Below are 24012 nucleotides of genomic sequence, written 5' to 3' on the forward strand. Positions count from 1 at the left end.
TGAAACATCCATGTGGAAAAAATTTATCAGTCATTTTAAACTTTGTAAATATAAAAAGGTAATGCAATTTTAATGGGCACTTAACATCGAGGCTAGTTGGGTGGTTAATTGGTTAATTGTAGACCTACACATACCATGCAGGTTTTCAAAGCCATATCCAATGGAATAGGGTAGTTAATGCTTATTCCTGTAGTCTTGTATGTCTGTATATTGCATTTTTTTTTCTGTTTTGTTGGATGAAAAAATCAAGTTTCTGGGAGAAAAAACCCTGTATGAGCTGACTGAGTTTCTTTTCATCCTAGACAGGATTGGAAAGGTTTTTCCAACCAAATATTCCAACCAAATCACATTGTGCATTTCTGCTGACCTGAAAATTAATGTCCTGTAAGATTTTAATCTTTGGTCTTTTAAGATTTTTAATCTTTGATTAATATTTTAATCTTCTATAGTTGGAGTTGCCATTAAGCAAAAAAAAAAAAAAAAAGAATTGCATGATACTCAGATATCAACTTTTGCTATAGTAAATTTATTTTATCATAGCATTAATGCTATCGTGCTCTGGCTAGAATTTTCTAGCAGTTTGTCAGAGCAAATAAGTAACTGGGTGTTTCATTTTGAAAAAGTTAAGTTTTGTTCCTGGAATGATGCGAGAGTTGAAGATTCAGAAGTACATGAGGGAAATGTGTTTTGAATACTGAGTACTCTGAAGGCCAATAAGGCAGTGGGAGTGGATGGAATTTCACTGTGTGTTTCAAGAGAATCTGCTAAGGAATTGACAGCTTCATTGACCTGCCTATTCACTAAGTCTAGCTGCTGGGGAAGTGTTCAAAGAGTGAAGGAGAATAAGATAATGCCATTTCATAAGGTGGTGGTGGCAAGATGTGTCAAACTGTTGACCAATTATATTTCTTCTGCATTTGTTAAGATTCTGAAGAAATCTCTCTCTCTCTCTCTGTGTGTGTGTGTGAGAGAGAGAGAGAGAAAGAGATCATATATGAAATTGGGCATTTGGGATAGAATTATCTGTGAGGGCAGCATGGATTTGCTATGAGCACTTTTCTTTCTGTAATCTGCTCACTTTTATAATAAAGTGATATAAGGAATTGCATGAGGAATTTTTTGAAAAAAGAAGTTTTCGAGGAATTAGAGAAGGCAGCTGACATAAAGAAAGAGGAAAAGTTGGTCCTTGTTGGAAATATAAACAGCGGAATCAGACATGATTAACAAATATAGAAATGTTTTGGGAAAATTTGAAGAAAATAGAAAAGCTAATAATGGTAAGTATCTGCTGAATTTCTCTTAGGATATAGATTAATCATTACTAGCAATATGTTCCAACAAAACATAAATGTGCACATATGGAGAGAAGATTCAAATAAAAAAAAAAAAAAAGGAAGAAGAAGTCTAATTAATTATGTTATTTTTAAAAGTGATATATTCACACTGGTTAAGAATACAACAAGATTATACAGAGGATTTGAAATAGGAAGTAATCACCATTTAGTTTAGAGCAAGATAAAATTGAATATCATATTGAAAGGAAAAGTATCTAAGAAAGTTTTAAAAAGAATCAAAGTTGAGCAGCCTTCAGATGTGAACTGCAGACTAAAATACATAGGTATTATTCAAGAAAAAAATCAGAGTTTAAAAAGAAGTGCCAAACCTTATTTAGATTCATTTGCTGATCCTAAAGAAAATATTGAGAGATTCAGCCAGAGAAGTATGTGGTAAGGTTCTGTGCAATAATAGAAAAATCAGAAATCCATAGTGGACTCAGAAAGTTTGAAGCAGTCAAGTAAAATAAAGAAACTGAATCGAAAGGTATAATAAATTTAGTTTAATCCTTTATCCAAGTGTGAGCAAACAAAGTTTGGGTCTGAAAATATCTTCAGGACTGAATATGGTGTTGTACTACCTTACCCCAGTAAGGTAGTACAACACCATATTCAGTCCTGAAGATATTTTCAGGCGCAAACTTTGTTTGCTCACACTTGGATAAAGGATTAAACTAAATTTATTATAGTCTAACCAAGTGAAAAATAAACTTTGAATCGAAAGGTATTGTCAAGTAGGTCAACATGTGCTTGGAGAGAATACAGAGAAAAATATCAGAGAGCAAAAAACTGTATAAAACTAGCTAAATAAAAGGTGATGTCTCTAGTAATTACTTGAAAAGGTTTCTAAATGAAACAGTCAATGACAGCATAATAATAGAAACCAGTCAAGAAGAATGCACTCACAAGTACATATCGATACTTGAAGTAGAAAAAGCAATCAGAAACAAGAAATGTTCAAAAGTACTGGAGTAGTGATGTTCAACCAGAAATGCTCAAATATGGAGGCAGTAAAAGCTTTATTATTATATTATTACCTGACACCTCCAGGGGAGTCCAAAGACTCATCAAGGGACGGCATCTACTCAACAACTCTCTGTCTCCACCACTCACAATATACCGCAGCTATCATCATCATCATCTACACCAACACCATCTACCACCCACCACCACCACCACTAGTATTTTCACAGACAATCACAAACATCCATGTCCACGGCAGGATTCGAACCCACAACCCTTTGGCCGGAGAGCAGATATGCTACACAATTGGCCAACCAAGCTGACTATAGTAATTATACTGCATAATTCAGAAGGATTAGTCAGAGGGTTGAATTCCAGATCATTGGAGCAGAGCTCTCATAGCACCCATCTAAAAAAAAAAAAGCAATAAAAGTGTATGTGAGAATTTGCAGGAGGAAGAGAGAATTACAGAGAAATATCTCTATTGACTGTTCTAGAATGATATTTGAGAAAATGCTCAGAAAAATTGTGGAAGGGAAACTTGGATAAGAACAAGTGCTTTTCACCAGATAGTAAGTGTGTTGGTCTAGTATGGAGATGACAGGATTTTTCTTTTTGGAAATTTAGGAATTTGTTTCCTACAAAATAGGAACCAGCTCGAGAACAAGCACTTATAGGCTTGTTTTCATAGGCTTTTAGTTAGTCTGCATTAATTCCAACCACTTCCAGTTTATGCCATCTGATACTGATGAAAAATAGCATTCTAAGAATTCTTTCATTTCTTTTTAGTCCGAAACCTTGCTGCTAACACTTTTTCTTTTATATTTTTAACTGTTCACTCAATACTATACAAGTAAAGTGGATATTAGATCCAGCATTATTTGAAAGCCGAATTTAGAAACTATGAAAGTTTCGTAACAACAAGTTGACCAGAGAGTTTACAAGAATACACTCACTGGCATTCATGAGTTGCCTTAGCTTGGACCAATGTATGAGACTGGCTAAGTTTCTTTGCATCCTAGACAGGATTGGAAAGGTTTTTCCAACCAAATATATTTCATATTTTCCAACCAAATGGCATTGTGGATTTCTGCTGATCCTCTAAAAATTAATGTCCTGTAAGATTTTCATCTTTGGTCTTTTAAGATTTTTAATCTTTGATTAATATTTTAATCTTCTGTAGCTGGAGTTGCCATTAAGTTGCCATGATTATGGCAAAACATAGGTGCTGTCTAAGCGTCTATATATTCACTTTCTATTAGTCCATTTAGATAAGGTTTCACTGACCTGACAGCTGTTTTGAATTGGTCGGTTCTCCTCAGAGACCAGGCAGAAACTTTAAGAGAGCAAGAACTCTTGTTCAGTACTAAGGAACTTGAAATGTCGGAGAGGTGTATTTTACATAAGTGAACTCTTGGTTGGTGCATAAAAGTATTTACTAAAATAAAGAGACAAAAGGCTTCAGTTCGGCGATGCAAAATTATTTCTTATATAGAGAGAAACCAGAGTATTCGTAACTACAAATTCACACGTAGAGGGATTCCAAAGTAAGTATGCACACTAAGGTGCTTTTTAGAATGTAATTCTTTGTTGTTTAATAACTGTACTGATGATGTCTTATGATACTTAAGATGAAATATTTACATATTATTAAAAAGTTAATTATTGCGGCATAATGTGATGCAAAATTATATAAGTAAAGTGGATATTAGATCCAGCATTATCTCAAAGCCAAATGTAGAAACTATGAAAGTTCTGTAAAAATAAGTTCACCAGAGAGTTTATGGGAATATACTCAGTGACAGTCATGAGTTGTCTTAGCACGGGCTACTTAGAAATCATAGGTGCCACCCAAGTCTCTATATATTCGCTTTCACTGATAAGGTTTCACTGGTCTGATAGCTGTTTCGAACTGGTTAGTTCTCCTCAGAGACCAGGCGCTGTTTAAGTAAAGAGCCTTTCTAAAAATTAGGCGATCCCTCAGACCACTCTAAATGAGTGACCAAAGGATTCCAACAACTCAGCGTTGGTTCCACTCAGTGGCAGGCTCGCCTTACCACAGCTTATCTACTCATATTCCAGGGGAAAAGCATCCACCAACACGGTCTCAATGGAGGCTACACTGAAAAACACCAACCGACAGAGACTCAAATTGCTCTCTCAAGACACCCCCCCCCCCAAAATCTTAAGCCCTCCCCCCCTTCAGCAAGAGCCCGACCCAGAAGAAACTTTAAGAGAGCAAAAACTCTTTCATTCAGCACTAAGGAACTTGAAATGTCGGAGAGATGTATTTTTTGTAAGCAAATTCTCGGTTAGTGCATAAAAGTATTTAATAAAATAAAGAGCCAAGAGGCTTCAGTTCAGCTATGCAAAATTATATAATTAAAGTGGATGTTAGATCCAGCATTTTTTAAAAGTTGAATGTAGAAACTATGAACGTTTCTGTGAAACTATGAACGTTTCTGTGAAACTATGAAAAGGTGTCACACCTTACTATTAAAATACATTGGATTAGAGATAGTTGTTGGAAGTTTTTCCACTTGGTTATACTATAAATTAAAGATACCAAGAAATTATGTAAGCTTCTACAGCTTTAAGCTTCTACATATGAGTTGTCCTAGTCTTGAAAATAGTTCAGGTGCAAACTTGTTTGCTTACACGTGGATAAAGGATTAAACCAAGTATATAATTTCTTGGTATCTTTAATTTATAGTATAATCCAGTGGAAAAACTTCCAACAACTATCTCTAATCCATATATTTTAATAACAAAGTGCGACACCTTTTGCAACTCATATATGAAAATACGACTTCTGCATTACTTCAACCTTGATATCACCTCTGGGTCTGGCTCCCACTGATGAGACCTCAATAAAGGTCGAAACTGGCCTGGGTAGTGACCTTTCCCATAATGCATAGCATTATACATACCTGCAAGGATATGTGCTTTGCATTACGGGATACTAAGGCAAGTGATGTGAAGTTATATGCTTCTATATATGAGTTGCCCCAGTCCTGAAAATAGTTCAGGTGCAAACTTGTTTCCTTATAATTGGATAAAGGATTAAACCAAGTATATAATTTCTTGGTATCTTTAATTTATAGTATAACCAAGTGGAAAAACTTCCAACAACTATGAACTAATAGAAAGCAAATATATAGATGCTTGGGTGGTGCCTGTTTTCTAAGTGGTCTAGGCTAAGGCAACTTATGAATGCCCATGAGTGTATTCTCTAAGCTCTCTGATCAACTTATTTTTATGAAACTTTCATAATTTCTACATTCGACTTTGAAATAATGCTGGATCTAATATCCACTTATATAATTTTGCATTGCTGAACTGAAAAGCCTTTTAGCTCTTTATTTTAGTAAATTCAATCAATACCTTTTCTACATGATATGTCACTCTTCATTATTAAATATTTTTTAAAATTTATTTTCTGAGGATGACTATAGCAAAATTAAAAAAAATAAAATGTGTTTATAGACGATACAAAGTCAGGACGAGCCATGAGGAGTAGAGCAGATGTTCTGGCCTTAAAAGAAGACTTGAATAGACTGAGTGAATGAGCATGGGAGTGGGGAATGCCAGTTCAATGTTGTGAAATGTAAGGTTTTAAAATTTTGTAAATAAAGATGGGATGTAGAATTTATTCTTGATGGGCATATATTGTTGGAGGTGGAGGAAATAAGAGATATTAGGGTGATGATGGATAAGGATCTAAAATGTAGAGGACACATTGCCAGAATTATGAGGAAAACACAATGAATTCTGGAAATGATGCAGAGGACACTGACTTGTAGAAGTAAGGCAATTCTGGTTCCATTGTATAAGGCCTTGATTAGACCACACATGGACGGCTGTGCACAAATTTCATCACCTGGTTTTCAAAAGGATGAAGCGATGTTAGAAAAGGTCCAGAGGTGATTAACTAAGGTAATTACTGATATCGGGAATGTTGAATTGAGGAAAGGTTGAGAAGATGCAATTTACAGAGTCTAGCAGATAGGACAAAGAGGAGTAATGTGATAGAGATGTACAAGTTGGTAAAGGATTATATAGGATTAATTTTGAAAAGGTTTTTAATAAAATGGTGGGAGATGGGAGTAGAACAAGAAGTCATCCCTGAAAGCTGTATAAGGAGGGAGGGAGAAGGATTTTTGCATGGAGAGTTGCGAATGATTGGAGTGCATTACCTGATAGTGGTGTTTGCAGAGAATTTGAATGTGTTTAAGGCATGGTATGATCAGCTGTGTATGTGACAAAGGGACCTCCTTGATAAGTCTTTGACTCCATGGGGTCTTAGGATGATAATAACAATAATAATATTAATTATATGAAGAGCCAAAGGCTGAAATTCGGCGACATAACTTCACCATGAGTTGCCTCAGTGTTGCACTCCCTAAAGGGTCAGTTGTAACACTATCCAGGTATTTGCTTATGCGTGGACTCACCGAACTTTATATATTTACTATATTCGGCATGTAACTCTTTGAGTTTCTTATTCGGCTATGAAACAGTATGGGATGTAATAATATCCCTTAACTTATACAATAATAATAATAATAATAATAAAACAATTAGGGTTTAAGCCAAATACAGGTTATCAAGATCAGATTTTCACTTAAAGACAAATAGTTAAGAAATCATGATAATATAACAAGGATATGTACTTAAGTTTTGTAGATCTTGAAAGCGCATATGACAAGATTCCAAGAATAAAGCTATTCAAAACATTACATTTGTATAGGTGCAAATGGGATATTATGTCAATACATAGTCTATATTTTAATTGTAAGTCAGAAGTTAGAATTGAATTGTTTGATGTTAAATCAGGTGTGAGAGAATGGTGCGCATTATCTTTGCTGATATTCATTATCTATATGGATCCCTTTATGAAGGAGAGTGACATTGAACCTAACATCAAGATGCTGTTTAAGCTCTGCTCTTTGCTTTATGTAGATGATCTTATACTACCTACAAATATCCAGCACAAATCTGCAGAATTCCCTCACCAAATTAAATAGCTGCTGTAATAAAAAGTTAGTATGAAAATCAGCAGTAAAAGACAAAGAATGTGAAAATAGTCAGGGATATTAAAAACATCAATTTATGCTATGTAGGAACAAATTTTAGTGAACATAGCATGTTAGATATGGAATTAGACAACAGAATTAGCAAACCTGGTAGGGTATATAGTCAAATGAATAAATATACAGTGGAACCTCGGTTGTTGAACATAATTTGTTCCTAAAGGCTTTTTGGGAACTGATTTGTTTGAAAACTGAAACCATAAGAATTAATGTAAAATGGATTAATCTGTTCCCAAACCGCAGATGATTGCTTATTTAAACTTTTATAACAGTACTTCATTCATAAAATCATATACAAAAACAATGAAAATGCATAAAATCTTACACAAAAATAATAAACACAATAAATAGATAAAATATAGACAAAAATTTAACTTCACTTTAACTGTATGAAGGAGAGTTGTAATTTATGAAAAAACAACAAAACACAAAGAAAATCAAGAAAACGCACTGCAAATTCGTGCAGGTGTCTGCATTAAGTAGAGGCAGCCATGTAACTGACTCTCACCTACCTTACATCTCAGCCTGTGGAGCACGTGGTTGCAAGTTTGCCTGTTCGGGAATCGAGATTCTGTTCGGAAACTGGCGCATTTTTTGTTTGAAAAATATGTTCAGGAACTGATTTGTTCAAGCTCAGAGTTGTTGAACAACTCTGAGGTTCCACTGTATATGGAATAAGTCAAAACACTAAAGTAGCTGTATGCAAGACAGGATTCAAACCAATTTTAATTCATGTATTTAAAAGGTGGGTTAGAAATAAAACACTTAATCAAAGACCATCTACATTATTATTATTATTATTATTATTATTATCCCAAGACCTCATGGAGTGAAAGCGTAATCTAGGAGGTCCTTTTGTCATACACACAGCTCATCATACCGCACCTTAATGCCGGCCTGGTTGGCCAAGTGGTTTGCATATCTGCTCTCCAGTCCAAAGGCTGTGGGTTCAAATCCCGCCATGGGCATGGATGTTTGTGATTGTCTGTGGAAATACCAGTGGTGGTCGGAGGTAGATGGTGTTGGTGTAGTTGCAGTCAGTTGGTGATTGAATGGTGGAGACGGAATTGTAGAGCAGGTGCCCCCCCCCCCTCGATGAGTTCTTGGACTCCCTGAAGGTGTCAAATAATAATAATATAATAATAAAAACACTCAAATTCTCTGCAGACATCACGCTCTCAAGCAAGGCATTCCAATCATTCAAAACTCTGCATGCAAAAAAGCCTGCATCTCACTCCCCCAACCAGGAATGTCCTCTGGTTCTCCGTGATCTCGCACCTTTTGCCATAAGACATCTCCAACATTGATCCTATAACAACCCCTTACTAACTTGTAGGTCTCTATCATATCACCCCTCTTTCTCCTACCCATTAGACTCTGTAAATTGCATCTTCTCAACCTTTCCTCATATTCAACGTTACAGCAATCAGAAACTACCTTAGTGAGTCATCTCTGGATCCTTTCCAACATCTCTTCATCCTTTTGAAAACCAGGTGATGAAATCTGTGGACAGATTTCATCACCTTTGATTAGGCCATACATGGACAGAAGTCCATGTATGGCCTAATCAAAGCCTTATACAATGGAACAAAAATCTCCTCACTTCTACGAGTCAGGGTCCTCTGCATCATTCCTAGAATTCTTTGTGTGGTTCTCACGGTTTTGGCAATGTGTTGTCCCCTAAATGAAAGATCTTTATCCACTATCACCCCAAGATCTCTTATTTCCTTCACCTCCAACAATATATCCCCACCAAGCATAAATACTACATCCCATCTTTGTTTCCCAAATTTTAAAACATTACATTTTACAACATTGAACTTGCATCCACATTTCCAAGTTCATTCACTTAATTATTCAAGTCTTCTTGTAAAGCCACAACATCTTCTCTACACTTCATAGTTTGTCCAAAATTTGCATCATCTGCAGACAACTGAATATCCCCATCCAAATCTTTGCCAATATCATTAACATACAGGCTAAACAGCAATGGCCCTAAAACAGATCCCTGAGACACATCAGTGGTGACTTTCCTCTTCCTAGATATTGCTCCCACATACACAACTTGCTGATACATCAGATAGCCAGTCTCTGATCCAATGCACTAATCTAATATCCAGCCCCATCTGCTGTAGTTTTACTATCAACTTATCATGTGGTAATCTATCAAAATCCTTTGTGAAATCTAAGTATACTACTGTGTATCCCTCTCCTCTGTCCAAAGAAGTGGTCATCTTATTGTAATAAGTAAGTAGATTACTAAAACATGACCTCCCTTTAGCCAATCCATCAAAGATAATTCCATTGTTGTCAACCCACTTCTGGATCCTAGTTCTCACCAGCTTCTCCAAAAACTTAACCACAACACTTGACACACAGACAGGCCTATAATTTGATGATTGAGTTCTATCACCTCCTTTATGAAGCAGCACAATCTTGGCCTCCTTCCACTCCTTGGAACTCAACAGTGCAAGACTCATATTAAAAATATGTCAAGGCAGATGTCAACTTCCTGTCACATTCCTTCAGAATATGTGGTGATATACTATCAAGTTTCACCACCTCATTAACATGAAGTTTGCTCAATTCCCCATACACCTCGTGCTCACTTACAGTCAGACATCATGAACTATTCTCAATCTCTCCATGATGTCACATTCACAAGAATGAAAGACCTTTATTAACTGCCCATTAAGTATCTCCACTATATTTTCTGCAGTAGTTGTCCTTATATCATTTTCTCAATCAGTATCATCTTTCCATAAAGACTGTTTTTTTTTTTTTTTGATGGCTACATATCAAAAGAACTGCCTAGGATTCTTTTTGAGTTCATTAGCTAACTCATGCTCATACTTCACTTTTGCTACCCTTACCAAGCAAGTCACCCTCTCTGCCTGTAATTCTCATGGAATTGGTTATTACCACTTATCTTATGCTGCCTTCATAATGCCTTTTTTCTCTGTATCATGCTTAATCTCTTCATTCATCCATTTCACACCTACCGTATTTAACCTTCTGACCATTGGAATACATTTAGACATTGCTTCTACTAGATAGTTCTTGAATATACCCCAAGCTGCATTGATCTCTTTTCCAGCTAACTTCTCATTCCATGGTACACCTGCAAGCTTTCTCCTGAGCTCTTCATAATCACCAGCCTTGTAGTTCCACATATACCCTTTTCTCACACTGCTGACAACCACCCAGGTAATCACTTCATGGTCACTCTCCAACTGGAGGGTGATTTTGACACCTCATTTATAATTATATTCTCTGAAGAGATGACCAAATCCAAGTCCCTCAATCCTCATATGCACTCTGTTACATACTGTCTGAAGTAGTTATCGCTCAAACTCAAGAAACTCACTTTCCTTACTTCTAGTTGCTATCTCATCATCCCAGTCATACTGCCATTGTTAAAATCACCCATAATAGTCATCCTTTTCTTATTTGCTTGGCTAATTTGATTATACATTTCATAGTTGCTACCATCCAACTAAGTATTTTATTCTATTCACCTTTATCTCACACCATACTGCCTCTAAACCATTGACACTATTTCCCTTTTGCATCTCTACTTTGTATGGATATAACTTAAGTGCTGGCCAGGTTGGCCAAGTGGTTAGCATACCCACTCCCCAGCCAAAAGGCTGCAGGTTCAAATCCTGCCATGGGCATGGATGATTGTGATTGTTTGTGAAAATACTAGTGTTGGTAATGGACAGTAGATGGCATTGATGCAGTCAATGCGGTTTGCTGTAGCTGGTGGATGAATGGTGGAGACAGAGAGTTGTAGAGTGGATGCCCTCCCTCAATGAATCTTTGGGACTCCTTGGAGGTGTCACGTAATAATAATAATAATAATAATAATAACTGTTTCTCTATCATCAATAGCACCCCCCCCCTACATTTTTACCCTTTCTATCCTCAAGAAACACATCATACCTTTCCATCTCTATTCCTGTTAGGATATCATCCTCATTCAACCATGTCTCAGTTATTCCAACAATTTTTGGGTGAGCAGACTCAATTAATGCAACAATTTCATTTGCCTTGTTTCGTACACTTCTAATATTTGTATACAAACACAGCAGTTTATTCCTGGAACTATAGCTAGTTCTACTGACACCACTTATTTGATGCGACTTCTCCATGCTTAACTCGAGCCATTTCTTTTTTTCCTTATTCATCTTTGAACTGTCTTCAAATCAAACTGTTTTCCATTGATCTCAGGTCATCCCCTTCCCTTTTTGTTTACACATGCATTCATATCCTCTTGGAGCATCTACCTTTCTCACACTGTGTTCCTCTGGCCGCCCTGAGTCTACCCGTTTCCCTGTCTGTCTTGCACACCTGCTCTCTCATTCTCTATACTCATGCCACTCACTTCTTCATTCACAATCACCTCTTCAATCTCTCTTGTCTTACTTTCCCATTCTTCCACATCACTTACCACTTGATCATATTCATTCTGATCAAGTGGTAAGTCACTTCTCTACCTTCCAGCAGCAGTCCCTCCAAGCGACACACACACACACACACACCAAAACCACTCAAATGCAGTCCATCGCTTCTATACAGTTTACTTCATCCTTCAAACTCATTCCACACATTAGCAAATTGCACTCCTTTCTCCTCAAATCATTCATAATCCTTGCTCTTCACCTCATCTTACCACTGTCATACCTGGCCAACATGCTTACTACCTTTCCTATCACACTGTTCTCTTTTTCCCATCTCAACAAACTCCTGATATCCAATCTGATGTGTTCTTTGTTTGCAGTCAAGTCATTTGTACCCATTATAACTACCAACTATTTTGCTTGCTTACTTCTGATATCCAATACCTCGTTCACTCTACTCATTCTTCCTCCATTAAAAGATACTTTATGCATCCTCTCATCAACCACACATTTAGTAATTGAATCACCATACACAACCATATATTATTATTAAACAAGACCTCATGGAGTCAAAGACTCATCTAGGAGGTCCTTTTATCTTACACACACATCTCATCATACCATGTCTTAAACACATTCAAACTACTTGCAGACACCACGCTCTCAGGCAAGGCATTCCAATCACTCACAACTCTGCACGAAAAAAACCTGCCTCTCACTCCCTTACTCACACCCTCCTTATACAGTTTCCAGGGATGACCTCTGGTTCTCCCCTGATCTCCCACTATTCTCTGTAGAACTTCTCCACCATTAATCCTATAACAACCCCTTACCAACTTGTAGGTCTCTATCATATCTCCCCTCTTCCTTCTCTCCACGAGACTCTGCAAATTACATCTTTTCAATCTTTCCTCATACTCAACATTCCAGAGGTCAGAAACTACCTTAGTCAGTCGCCTTTGGACCCTTTCCAACATCTCTTCATCCTTCTGAAAACCCGGTGACCAAATCTGGGCACAATAGTCCAAGTGTGGCCTAATCAAAGCCTTATACATTGGACAAGTATCTCCCTACTTCTACATGTCAGTGTCCTCCGCATCATTCCCAGAAGTCTTTGTGTTGTCTTCACAATTTTGGCGATGTGTCCCCTAAATTTTAGATCCTTATCCACTATCACCCCCAGATCTCTTATTTCCTCTACTTCCAACAATATATTCTCACCAAGCATAAATTCTGCATCCCATCTTTGTTTTCCAAATTTTAAAACTTTACATTTTGCAACATTGAACTCACATCCCCATTTGCTTGCCCAATCACTCAATTTATTCAAGTCTTCTTGCAAGGCCACAACATCTTCACTACTCTTTATGGTTCGTCCCAACTTTGCATCATCTGCAAACAACTGAATATCTCCATCCAAATCTTCACCAATATCATTAATATATAAGTTAAATAGTAATGGCCCTAAAACAGACCCATGAGGCACTCCACTAGTGACTTTCCTTTTCCTGGATTGCACCCCCATACACAACTTGTTGATACCTATCAGATAGCCAGTCTCCAATCCAATGCACTAATCTAATATCCAACCCCATCTGCTCTAGTTTGACTGTCAACTTATCATGAGGTACTCTATCAAAAGCCTTTGTGAAATCCAAGTATATTACTGTGTATCCTTCTCCTCTGTCCAAGGAAGCAGTCACTTTATTGTAATAAGTAAGTAGATTACTAAAACATGACCTCCCTTTAGCAAATCCGTGCTGTCCATCAAAGATTATACCATTGTTGTCAACCCAACTCTGGATCCTAGTTCTCACAAGCTTCTCCAACAACTTAACCACAACACCTGACACACAGATAGGCCTATAGTTTGATGCTTGAGTTCGATCACCTCCTTTATGAAGTGGCACAATCTTGCCCTCCTTCCACTCTTTAGGAACTTGACCAAGTGCAAGACTCGTATTAAAAAAAATATGTCAAGGCAGGTGTCAACTCTCTGGCACACTCCTTCAGAATACGTGGTGATATATTATCAAGTCCCACAGCCTTATTTACATCTAGTTTACTCAACTCCCCAAACACCTCTTGCTCACTTACAGTCAGTCTCTCCTCCCCATCATCAACTGCTCTTAATCTCTCCATGAAGTCACATTCAATATGTAATGCTGTAAACCTGTCCTGGTGCAATATGACCCTTGATGTCTTTGCATCATAAAAATCAAATCAAATCCCAAAATTCCCAATAATGTAATCATTCTTTTTTTTTCTTTTTACTGGCTGTATATATTGAAAGAACTACCTAGGATTTTTTTTTTTTTTTGCTTCATTAGCTAACTGCTGCTCATATTGAACTTTTGCTACCCATCAAGTCACTCTCCCTGCCTGTTCTTTGTATTCCTCATGAAATGATTATTACCACTCCTCTTATGTCACCTCCATAATGTCTTTGTTTGTTTGTATTGCATGCTTAATCTCTTCATTCATCCATTTCACCACTACCTTATTTAACCTTCTGACATTTAGATATTGCTTCTACTAGACAGTTTCTGACCAAAGCAGCATTTTATTCCTTTTTTACTCAACTCCTCATTCCATGCTAAGCTGCAAGCTGTCTCCTGAGCTTCTCATAATCATCAGCCTTGTAGTTCCACATACACTCTTTTCTCATGAAGTACTCACATGGTTGGCAACCACTCAGGTAATCATTTATAATGACCCAGTCTGATGAGATAATCAAATTCAAAACCCACAGTCTGTCCACTTTGCATGTTTTCACTGTTCATTCTGCAACTACAAAGAGCTGTAGTTTGAGAATCTGCAACTTCCACACCCATATGTATTGACTTTTGTTAGTTTTGAGATGTAGAATACATTTTTAAAGCTTATGATGGGTGTCCTTTCTTCTTACCGCATTGCCATGTATAGGCAAGGAGGTAAGAAGAAAGGAGGAATTTGTTCATGTGTTTTTTTTTTTTTTGAACAGCTAAATGTTGTAGTCTTTGGGAAAGAGAGAGAGAGAGAGACTTTTCACAGAACAGAAGTAAATGGAATGAAAGAGGAGCCAGAGAAGTTGGCTCAACAAGTTTCAAGCTGGACTGTAAAGGTTATAATAGCAGCTCTTTGTTCTTATGATTTTGGAGGAAAGTGGAGGAATAATAGTGTCCAATTTATCAGAGCATCAGCCACAGAAGCTGTAGAACATCCATAAAGTAGAAACTGGACATCTATGGGAGAGGGAATGAAGTTAATCCCTGAGAGAAAAATTAATTAACCAGATTGCCTTCTTTGGATAACATTGAGTAATCTTACAGAGGATTTTAGTGCACAGCCCAAATGAGGCAGTGTATTGAACAGAAAAGTAACCAAGCTTTTTTGGTGGCTGCATAAGCTATTGTTGAGATGTGTTTGCACCAGGAAAAGTTGGAGGTGTAGATCAATCCAAGGAGGGAAATCTGATCATGTTTGGATATCAGATTATTATTGAAGGTTCTTGCAACAGATTAGATAGGACTGAGTTTTAGTGGCATTGAAGTCCACAAGGTTATCCTTGCCCCATTGAAATATAGCTAGGAGATCAGAGTTCAAGACTCTGAAAAGGAGGAATGGAGTGTACTGTCATCTGCAAAACTATAAAACTATAGATAGGATTTGAAATCTGTGAGAGGAGGTAATTTATATAGAGGAAGAGAGTGAGTGAGAGTACAGAACCTTGTGGTACTCCAGCATTGGTGGGAAAATCTGAGAAGAGGAAGCCATCCACCATGACTCATAGTGAACAACCACTGAGAAAATTGGTGACAGACTCACCAATTATTTGGTGATTCTGTCTTCCATTCTGGAAGCAGGCTTCCAGATCTGTGCTAGATCTAATCAGATGCTTTTGAAATGATGAGAACATTACATGAGTTTCTCTGAATTTTTATTTGGCTTGAATCCAAGGTAGTATGTGAAAGCTAGAAGATTTGCTGTGGATTGAGAGTGGCAGAATCCATTTTGCTGGTCATTGATTAGTTGATGGATCTCCAGGTGGTGCAGAAGTTGGCTGTTGATGATCTTTTACATAGTTTTAAATAAAACAAACGTGAGAACAGTTGAACAGTAGTTTGTTAGTTGAGTTTTATCCCCTTTCTTTGGAATGGCCTGGATGTGAGCCTGTTTCCATGCTGTAGGATAGATGCCAATTGAATAGGATAGATTGAGATTTAGAATATGTGTTAGTTCTAGGGCACAAATTTTTAGCACAATAGGTGGAATACCATCAGGACCAGATGCTTTGTGTTCAGGATTCTTCTGATTTTTTTCTGGCAGAAGGCTATGGGTGACATGGAGAATACAAGAAGACATGACTGCTTTATGAACAGAAGGTGAGTTTGCAACATTTCACCCTTTCAAAATCAGATTTGAATTTGTTGATGGTTCTTTTACAGCTGTTGTGAGTTGTGATATAAGCAGAGTGAGCAGCTGGGGTTTTGGTCATGAGCTGCTCATAATATGCTGGGTTTGTTTCTTGTAATGTGGTGGTGCACACTTTTTTTGAGAAACCAAGGCTTGGAAAGTGGGCAGGGATTTTGACTGGAATGAGGGAATGAAGGCTTTCATTCCTGTTAGGATGATTTCAGTTATTTGGTTTGTACAGGTGTTTGGATTGGGGAAATTGAAGAGTATTCAGACCATGGAAAGCACAGAGAACATTCCATTTGGCATCCTTACAGTGTCAAAAGACATGAGACTGGAACTGCTTCGTGGAGGTTGTTCCATTGCAAAGGAGACTTTAATGACATTGTCGTGTGAGTTACCAAGAGGAGAACTGATCGAGAATGTTGGCAGGCTGGAGAGGGTTGGCAGGTATTCTGGTAGGGAGATTGATGATCTGTGATAGGTCACTGCTAATAGCAAATACCTTGACAGCCCTGCCTGCTTGGTCAGTGAAACTACACAAGAGAACCAATTTGAGTTGGGAACATTGAAGTTTCTAAGAACAATGACCTCACTATTAAGGTATTTTGACTGTAGAAAATTGAACTTTAGAGAGAGAGACAGAGATAGTTAAAGAGTCCAGAGTGGTTATTGGAGTTTGGGAAGCAATAAAGACAGCAAATGAATGTGACAGGTTGGTTGAGTAAGGAAATTTTGAGCCAAAGCAGATCAAACAGGGAGTATTCAAGATTTTGCAATCTCTGACACAGAGATTGGTTCTAATGAATGCAGAAGTGCCACCCTTGTGGCAGAAAGAACTGTGTAATGTGTAGTTTGGGCAGCTGAGGTTGTCAGTAGTAGTTGCTGAAATTGCCAGCTGGGGTTCTGTTAAGAATAATAATTCTGGTTTAGATGACTGTAGGTGATGATGCATATCGTTTATGTTGTAGTTTAGGTCATGAATTTTTGTAATAATTAATGTTAGTTTTTTTTGTTGTTGTTGGATATTTATTGCTTTTTATGTTTTTGTTGGATTTTTGTTATTTTTATCATTTAAAAATTTTTTTATGGGAGAAATTTTATGATCCATATAAAATCTTGTTTCTTTGAGATAGTAATCGATTGTAGAGGAAGAGATAGTAAGGAATATGAGCATGCAATGAAGGGTGGTAGCCTTGTAGACATACCACCTACACAGAGGAAGCCTGGTTTCCTGTCCCCTCATGACCTCGACAGTTCCCCCTGAAACCATTGCATTTGGTCTTCCTCTAGTCATGAACTGAAGCAAGACACTTACTGCCATTTACTGCAAAGTAAGTGGCAGCAAAATCTTGCTACCACTTACTTTGGGAAGACTCCAGATTCGTTACTAACTGCTTCAGTCCCATGCACTAACCAGCAGCCAGCCTGCAGAACAGTTTTACTGTTCACCCTTGAGTGGCAGAGGATCTGGGCCTCTTACAGTGTGATTGAAATGCTATTGAAAGGGTCATTCACACTGCATGTGAGAAGGTGGTGAGGAGAAGAAGCCCTTGCTCTAGCAACCAAACATGGCTTGCAGGCCATTTTTGGATTCAGGCCTCCAGTAAGCAAGGTGGTGCTATTTTACCACCTAGAAGTCTAGTTGCCATTTCCTCCAACTAGGGGGAGAAATACATTTCCAGCAGCAATACACATCAGTTATGCCAGAGACCTGGTTATAGAAACAGCTGCTCAAAACAATTCAGAGATATTTTAGTTTCTGTTGGATAATTATAAATTTCTGCAAATTATTATAAATATTGGATACTTTATACATGAATAAATATTTCTTACTTATGGATAGGGCGTAATTGATGAGATGTTTAAATAATTGATATTTATTATAAATCTTGTTACGTTTGTAAATTATTTTTATAACTTTATAATTTACACAAAAATCAAAATATTCCCTAATTGTTTTCAGCAGTATAGTATTAGAGGATGCATGTTGATTCTGACTGTAGTTGGTGAAAGTAAGAGGTTTCAATGATCGTGGAAGGTCTTTCAATGATTTCAGACATTTGAGAGGCTTAGAAGGATGAATAGAATGAGAATAAGAATGAAATGTTTGAATAATGAAATAAAGGAAGATCTGTCAAAGTAGATTATGTGGTGAGAGAGGTAATACAATAAACAGCTGAATAAGAAACAAGCTTAAATTCAGAAATCAAAGGAAATATTTTCTTTGTATAGTAGCTGGAAAAAGAAAGTAAGAAGTACCTTACCACTATTTTTAATTACGTGTGGTTATTTATTTATTTAGTGTATGATGATACAACAGCTGTGAGTCCCTTTTTACAGAGAAGTACGGCACCATCTCAATCCCCCTAATTTTATACAGGATTGGGACTGGCATAGCTGATAAATCAAGCCTATGGCTGGTTCTTAAGTATTCTTAAGTATTCCTCACTATCATCCGTGTGTATTCGCAGGGCTGGTTTGCCTGTTCTGGGGGACGAAAAACTCGAGTTTCTGGGTGAAAAAAAACTCTACCTCCATATGAGGCCGGCTAACTCACCTTTTGTTGAAAGAGACCAGATAAAGGTTATTCCCATCACTGATGGGAATCGAACCTAGGTCTTTCCAACCAAAGGGCTTCATCTATAGTGACTGAGCTATGGAGGCTCACTTACTTGTTGTAAGGGAAATAGTTGCAAATCTTAGAATTATTTAATGAGCACTTTGGAACAGTACTACTATACTGTTGAGAGTGATTTTTGGAACTCAAAGTAGAATGCTAGGGAGGTGAGAAAGTTGAAAAACTAGGCTAGATTAGAACCAAAGAGAGAGAGAGAGAGAGAGAGAGAGAGAGAGAAAAGTGTTTAGTTTACCATACCATAAATGTAATACAGTCAACTTTTGCTATAGTGATTACCATTATAGTAAACTCTCTTACTATCACAAACTACTGATAGGTTCTGACCAAGTCCCAGAGTGCCAATGTTGTTTTAAAAAAGAAATTCTATAGAAAACTTTACTATAAAAAACTATTCCTTTGGTCTGAACAGGTTTGGTATTGCAAGAATAGACTATATCAAGAATTTCCTGCACAATAATAAAAGATTAATGCATTTCCTATACAGGATCAGGATCCAGTGGCACTTGGACAATTAGTGACTGATGTTGCCAAATTTTCCCTTCTTACAAGATATACATTCTTGCCATACTTATATACACTTTTCTACAGAAGTCATGTCTATGGAGAAACAGTTGTAAGGGCTCTGTTTTATGAGTAAGTATTATTTTTGATGACATTTGTATCTCAAGTTATTTGTGCCTAATTACACAAATTTTAGACAATATGCATTTTAAATGATAACTGTTCAGCTTAAGCAGTTTTTTGTAAGATCTCCAAGCCACTTTTACAAAAGATTAAGCACCCTTTCTTTAGGATTTATACATACCAAAACAGCAATCATCATCATCAATTTCCTCATATGTACAAGAGAACAGATCAGCTGGCTAAAGAAGTGGCTATAAATCAATGGTTAGAAACAAGTTACCAAAAGTACTCAAAATCTGCTATGAAAACACTTGCAGAAGAAATAAGCCTAAACTGGTGGGAAGAAGAATTGAAAACATCTAAATATGGATCAACAACAACAAAAGAATTCTTGCCAAGTATCAGAAGCAGACTCTGTCTGAAAAAAACATGCCACCCTCTAGGTTTAACTTTAATTTTCCATGTCCAGTTAGTAAACTGGACATGGAAAATTAAGACACTACCTATACAGATTCCATATCCTGGAATCACCAGCATGCATTTGTAGTCCACACCATCAACAGACTGTCAATCACTTACTTTATGACTGTCAGCTACTGGACTCCATCTGGATCATATAATACAACATGTCATCACTTCTGGAGATAAGTGGCCAGTGTCAAAACAGAGACTTATCCAAAAGCAGTGCTTTTTTTCTGGCAGTACGCAATGGTATGCAGTACTGGCACCTTTTTTCTTAAGTTTTTAAAAATTTGCAATTTATTGACAGCAAAATGTATTATAAATATTCCGGTAGGTGGTACTGTGCTCACGAATTGAATTTTCAGTTTTGATTACTCATAAGTTGGTATCCTGCTTTCCTCTTTCATAGATTGGTACATAACCAGAAACAGGAAGTTGTGTTCACTTCCGATTGCTTCCAATATCAGTTTATCAATTCTATATTCGCTCTGCAACAAGCAGGTGTTCACTTGAGTTTTGAATTAATCTAAGTTAAATCAGTGCAATAATTTTTCAAAATGAGTAAAGTAAGTAGTTACTTTATGCCAATGAGAAAAAAAGTAAGGCTGAAGAAGTAGAAATTGTTGAATCTACTTGTGACCCTGTAAAACAGAAAACTAGCACCGAAAATACACTTGGTGAAGAGGATCACGAAACCAAGACGAAGATCCACGTGGTCAAAAGGAAGCAGCTTCTGATAATGATTGGCCCGAATGTTGGATATTTTTGCAGAAAAATGACTTCTGCAAGAGAAACGAGTGGCTGTATGTCAAGAATAAAATGTTGGGCTGCAAAGCGTGTTGTGATGTCAGGTCTTGTCATCGATAAACACATGGGAACGAAAATTTCAGCGGAGTGGTCAAATAGTAAAATCAGTCATTTTGGAGAATCTCGCAAACAACAGTTAATGTCATTAAGAAAAAAGATTTATGATCATAAGGAGAGTGCAGCACACAAAGCGAGACGACGAGGGTATATCGGAGGATATGTTAAAAGTGTGGAAGTTGCTGTAATAACATCTTAATGGTGAGTACCGGCACCTTTTTTTCCAGAAAAATAGTACTGCGCAAAATTATACAGATTCCATATCCTGGAATTACCAGCATGCATTTGTAGTCCACACCTTCAACAGACTGTCAATCACTTACTTTATGACTGCAAGCTACTGGACTCCATCTGGATCATCTAATACAACATGTCATCACTTCTGGAGATAAGTGGCCAGTGTCAAAACAGAGACTTATCCAAAAGTATTACTTAGAATTATTTAATTTTGCCAATAAGATCAATTTCCAGTCATTGTAATGCAACATAAATAAATAAATAAATAAATACATATATATATATATATATATATATATATATATATATAGTTTTATGAAGAACTGAATGACTAGAACCGAGATTTAAGTAAAAAGGTTAATATAAAAACACTACTAGTTTCGGCCTGTAACAGCCTTCTTCAGGTGACATTATAAAAGAAAGAAAAAACACTAAACATTGAAGGTAAAAAGACTATGAACAACATAGACAGCTTCTATACATAATTAGCATGAAAACGTTGTGGTTGTATATGAAGCTGTTCTTTCGTTTGTTGCATTGTTGGGAGAGTGCATGCTTGCAGCCTCACGTGAATGCCAATACATGATTACAGCTGAATGACTATCTGGGAGGTTGTAGTTCAAGTTGTTATTTAGATGAACAGGATTGAAGATAAATTCTCTAGATTCCACGATTTTTCTCTCTAGTTCGTCACTGCAACGGAAGATGTTAGTAGATTTTTCCCAGCAGACTTTGTGACTTTGGTTTTCATCATTAGGATTAGCCGAGAAAAGGATATGACTTGGCAATGCATTCGCTCGCTGTCTCTTGTAAGTAATGTCCCTCATGTGTTCTTCCATACGCAATTCGACAGATTTGTCTGTCTGCCCAAAATAAGGAATATCACAATCACACAATATTTTATATACACCAGGGTATTTGAGTTGATGATGACAAGGTTTTGGGTTAAGAAACAGATCTTTGGAAGTGGAGTGAACAAGGTTCTGATATTGTATTTTCTTAGAACTTTTGCTAATTTATGTGAAACAGTACTTATGTAAGGAATAGATATATTGCCTTTGAATCTATTTGTTTCTTCTGAGTGATGTCTAGGAGGATGAAGAAGGAATTTTTCAATGATTTTCTTGGAATATCCATTAACTTCGAAAGAAGTTTTCAGATGGTTTATTTCTGTAAGAAGTTCATTTGGGTCATCAAGAAGAGAACGAGCTCTATGTCCCAAAGTGAAAATTATTTCAAGCTTATGAGGAGGGAAATGATGGGACTGACTGTGCAGATATCTGTTGGTATGTGTGGGCTTTCTATATATCGATATTTTGAGTTTACCAGAAGAGCAAGTCAGTTTGACATCAAGAAAAGGCAAGGAATTATCCGTTTCAAGCTCGGCAGTAAACTTAATACTTTGATGTTGGCTATTGAGATGTTCGAGGAAAACCATAAGGGATTCATGTCCATGGCTCCAAACAATGAAGACATCATCCACATAACGTTTCCAAACTTTAGGTGTTAAAATAAAGGAAGAGATAGCCTTGGTTTCAAAATCCTCTAAGTAAATATTTGCAAGTACAGGGGATAAAGGATTACCCATAGCCAGTCCACGATTTTGTTTGTATATATTATCTTGAAATTTGAAGTAACCAGACCTGATGCAATGTGTAAGCAAGGGTAACAATTTTTTGGATAACTTGTCCTAGAGTAATGTTAGGACTTCATCTGTTGGGACATTAGCGAACAAAGAAGTTATGTCCAAGCTAGCCATGATGTCATCTTCATTAACTGTAATATCCTTGATGTATGTAACAAATTCTGTAGTGTTCTTGATAAAAGATGGTGACTATCCTGAAAAACCTTTTAGGTATTTGGCAAGATATTTTGAAAGATTGTATGTAGGAGAATTTATACCTTCTACAATTGGGCATAATGGGATGTTCTCTTTATGGATTTAAGGACACCATATATGCGAGGAATTAACGGATGGAGAGAGCATAGAGATAAACGAACATTTCAGGATAATTCAGTTGTTGTATTTTAATAAGTTGTTTGTACGATTTTGAAGTTCATGAGTTGGATCTCTCTCTCTCGAGTATTGAGTAGGTATCATTATTTAGTAATTCAAGCATTTTATTCTGGTAATCTTCAGAGTTAAGGACAACCGTTGCATTGCCTTTATCCGCAGGGAGGATGATTATATCTGTGTTGTTTTTTAAACTTTTAATAGCTTTGCGTTCAGTTGAAGTAATGTTGTCTGCAGGTGGTTTTGCGTTATTGATAATAAAGATAGATTCAATATGTAGAAGATTTGCATCTTGTAGAGGGAAAAAAGAAGTAGCTTTTTCTATTTTTGTAAGTAGTGTCTCCTTTGGTATTAATTTTGTCGAAGGAATAAAGTTTAGACCTTTACTAAGGATGCTTTTTTCTACATCTGAAAGTATATAAGAAGATTTGTTGATAACGACTTTGTCAATATTGATTTGTGGTTTTGAGAAGTTCCTATTATTTTGTAATCGCTTTAATGTTTCAAATTTACTTATAAGATTTATTTTGTTATTATATTGTATTCTGGCTGCTTGAGATTCACAGTATGTATTAAAGATATGCCAACTTTCATTATCTAGAGATTCTTCCAGTTTATCAGCTATGGTTCTTTTTTTATTGAAAAGAAAAGGTTACTTCAAATTTCAAGATAATATATACAAACAAAATCATGGACTGGCTATGGGTAATCCTTTATCCCCTGTATTTGCAAATATTTACTTAGAGGATTTTGAAACCAAGGCTATCTCTTCCTTTATTTTAACACCTAAAGTTTGGAAACGTTATGTGGATGATGTCTTCATTGTTTAGAGCCATGGACATGAATTCCTTATGGTTTTCCTCGAACATCTCAATAGCCGACATCAAAGTATTAAGTTTACTGCCGAGCTTGAAACGGATAATTCCTTGCCTTTTCTTGATGTTGAACTGACTCGCTCTTCTGGTAAACTCAAAATATCGAT

At 36.7% G+C, this 24012-nt stretch overlaps 1 protein-coding gene across 4 annotated transcripts in view; it reads left to right on the top strand.

Moving 5' to 3' along the window:
• The window catches only part of LOC150097209 (lysosomal alpha-glucosidase-like), a 284573-nt gene that overhangs the window by 165962 nt on the left and 94599 nt on the right, over positions 1–24012 (top strand). For all 4 annotated transcript variants that reach the window (XM_090407697.1, XM_090407698.1, XM_090407699.1 and 1 more), the window contains one exon: positions 19314–19462. In XM_090407697.1, the coding sequence (XP_090263823.1) occupies positions 19314–19462 (149 nt within the window). The remainder of the gene's footprint in view (positions 1–19313; positions 19463–24012) is intronic.

This window comes from Typopeltis vanoorti, chromosome 17 (assembly GCF_054136105.1).
Source record: "Typopeltis vanoorti isolate ZY-2024b chromosome 17, IOZ_Tvanoo_1.0, whole genome shotgun sequence".
NCBI lineage: Eukaryota > Metazoa > Arthropoda > Arachnida > Uropygi > Thelyphonidae > Typopeltis > Typopeltis vanoorti.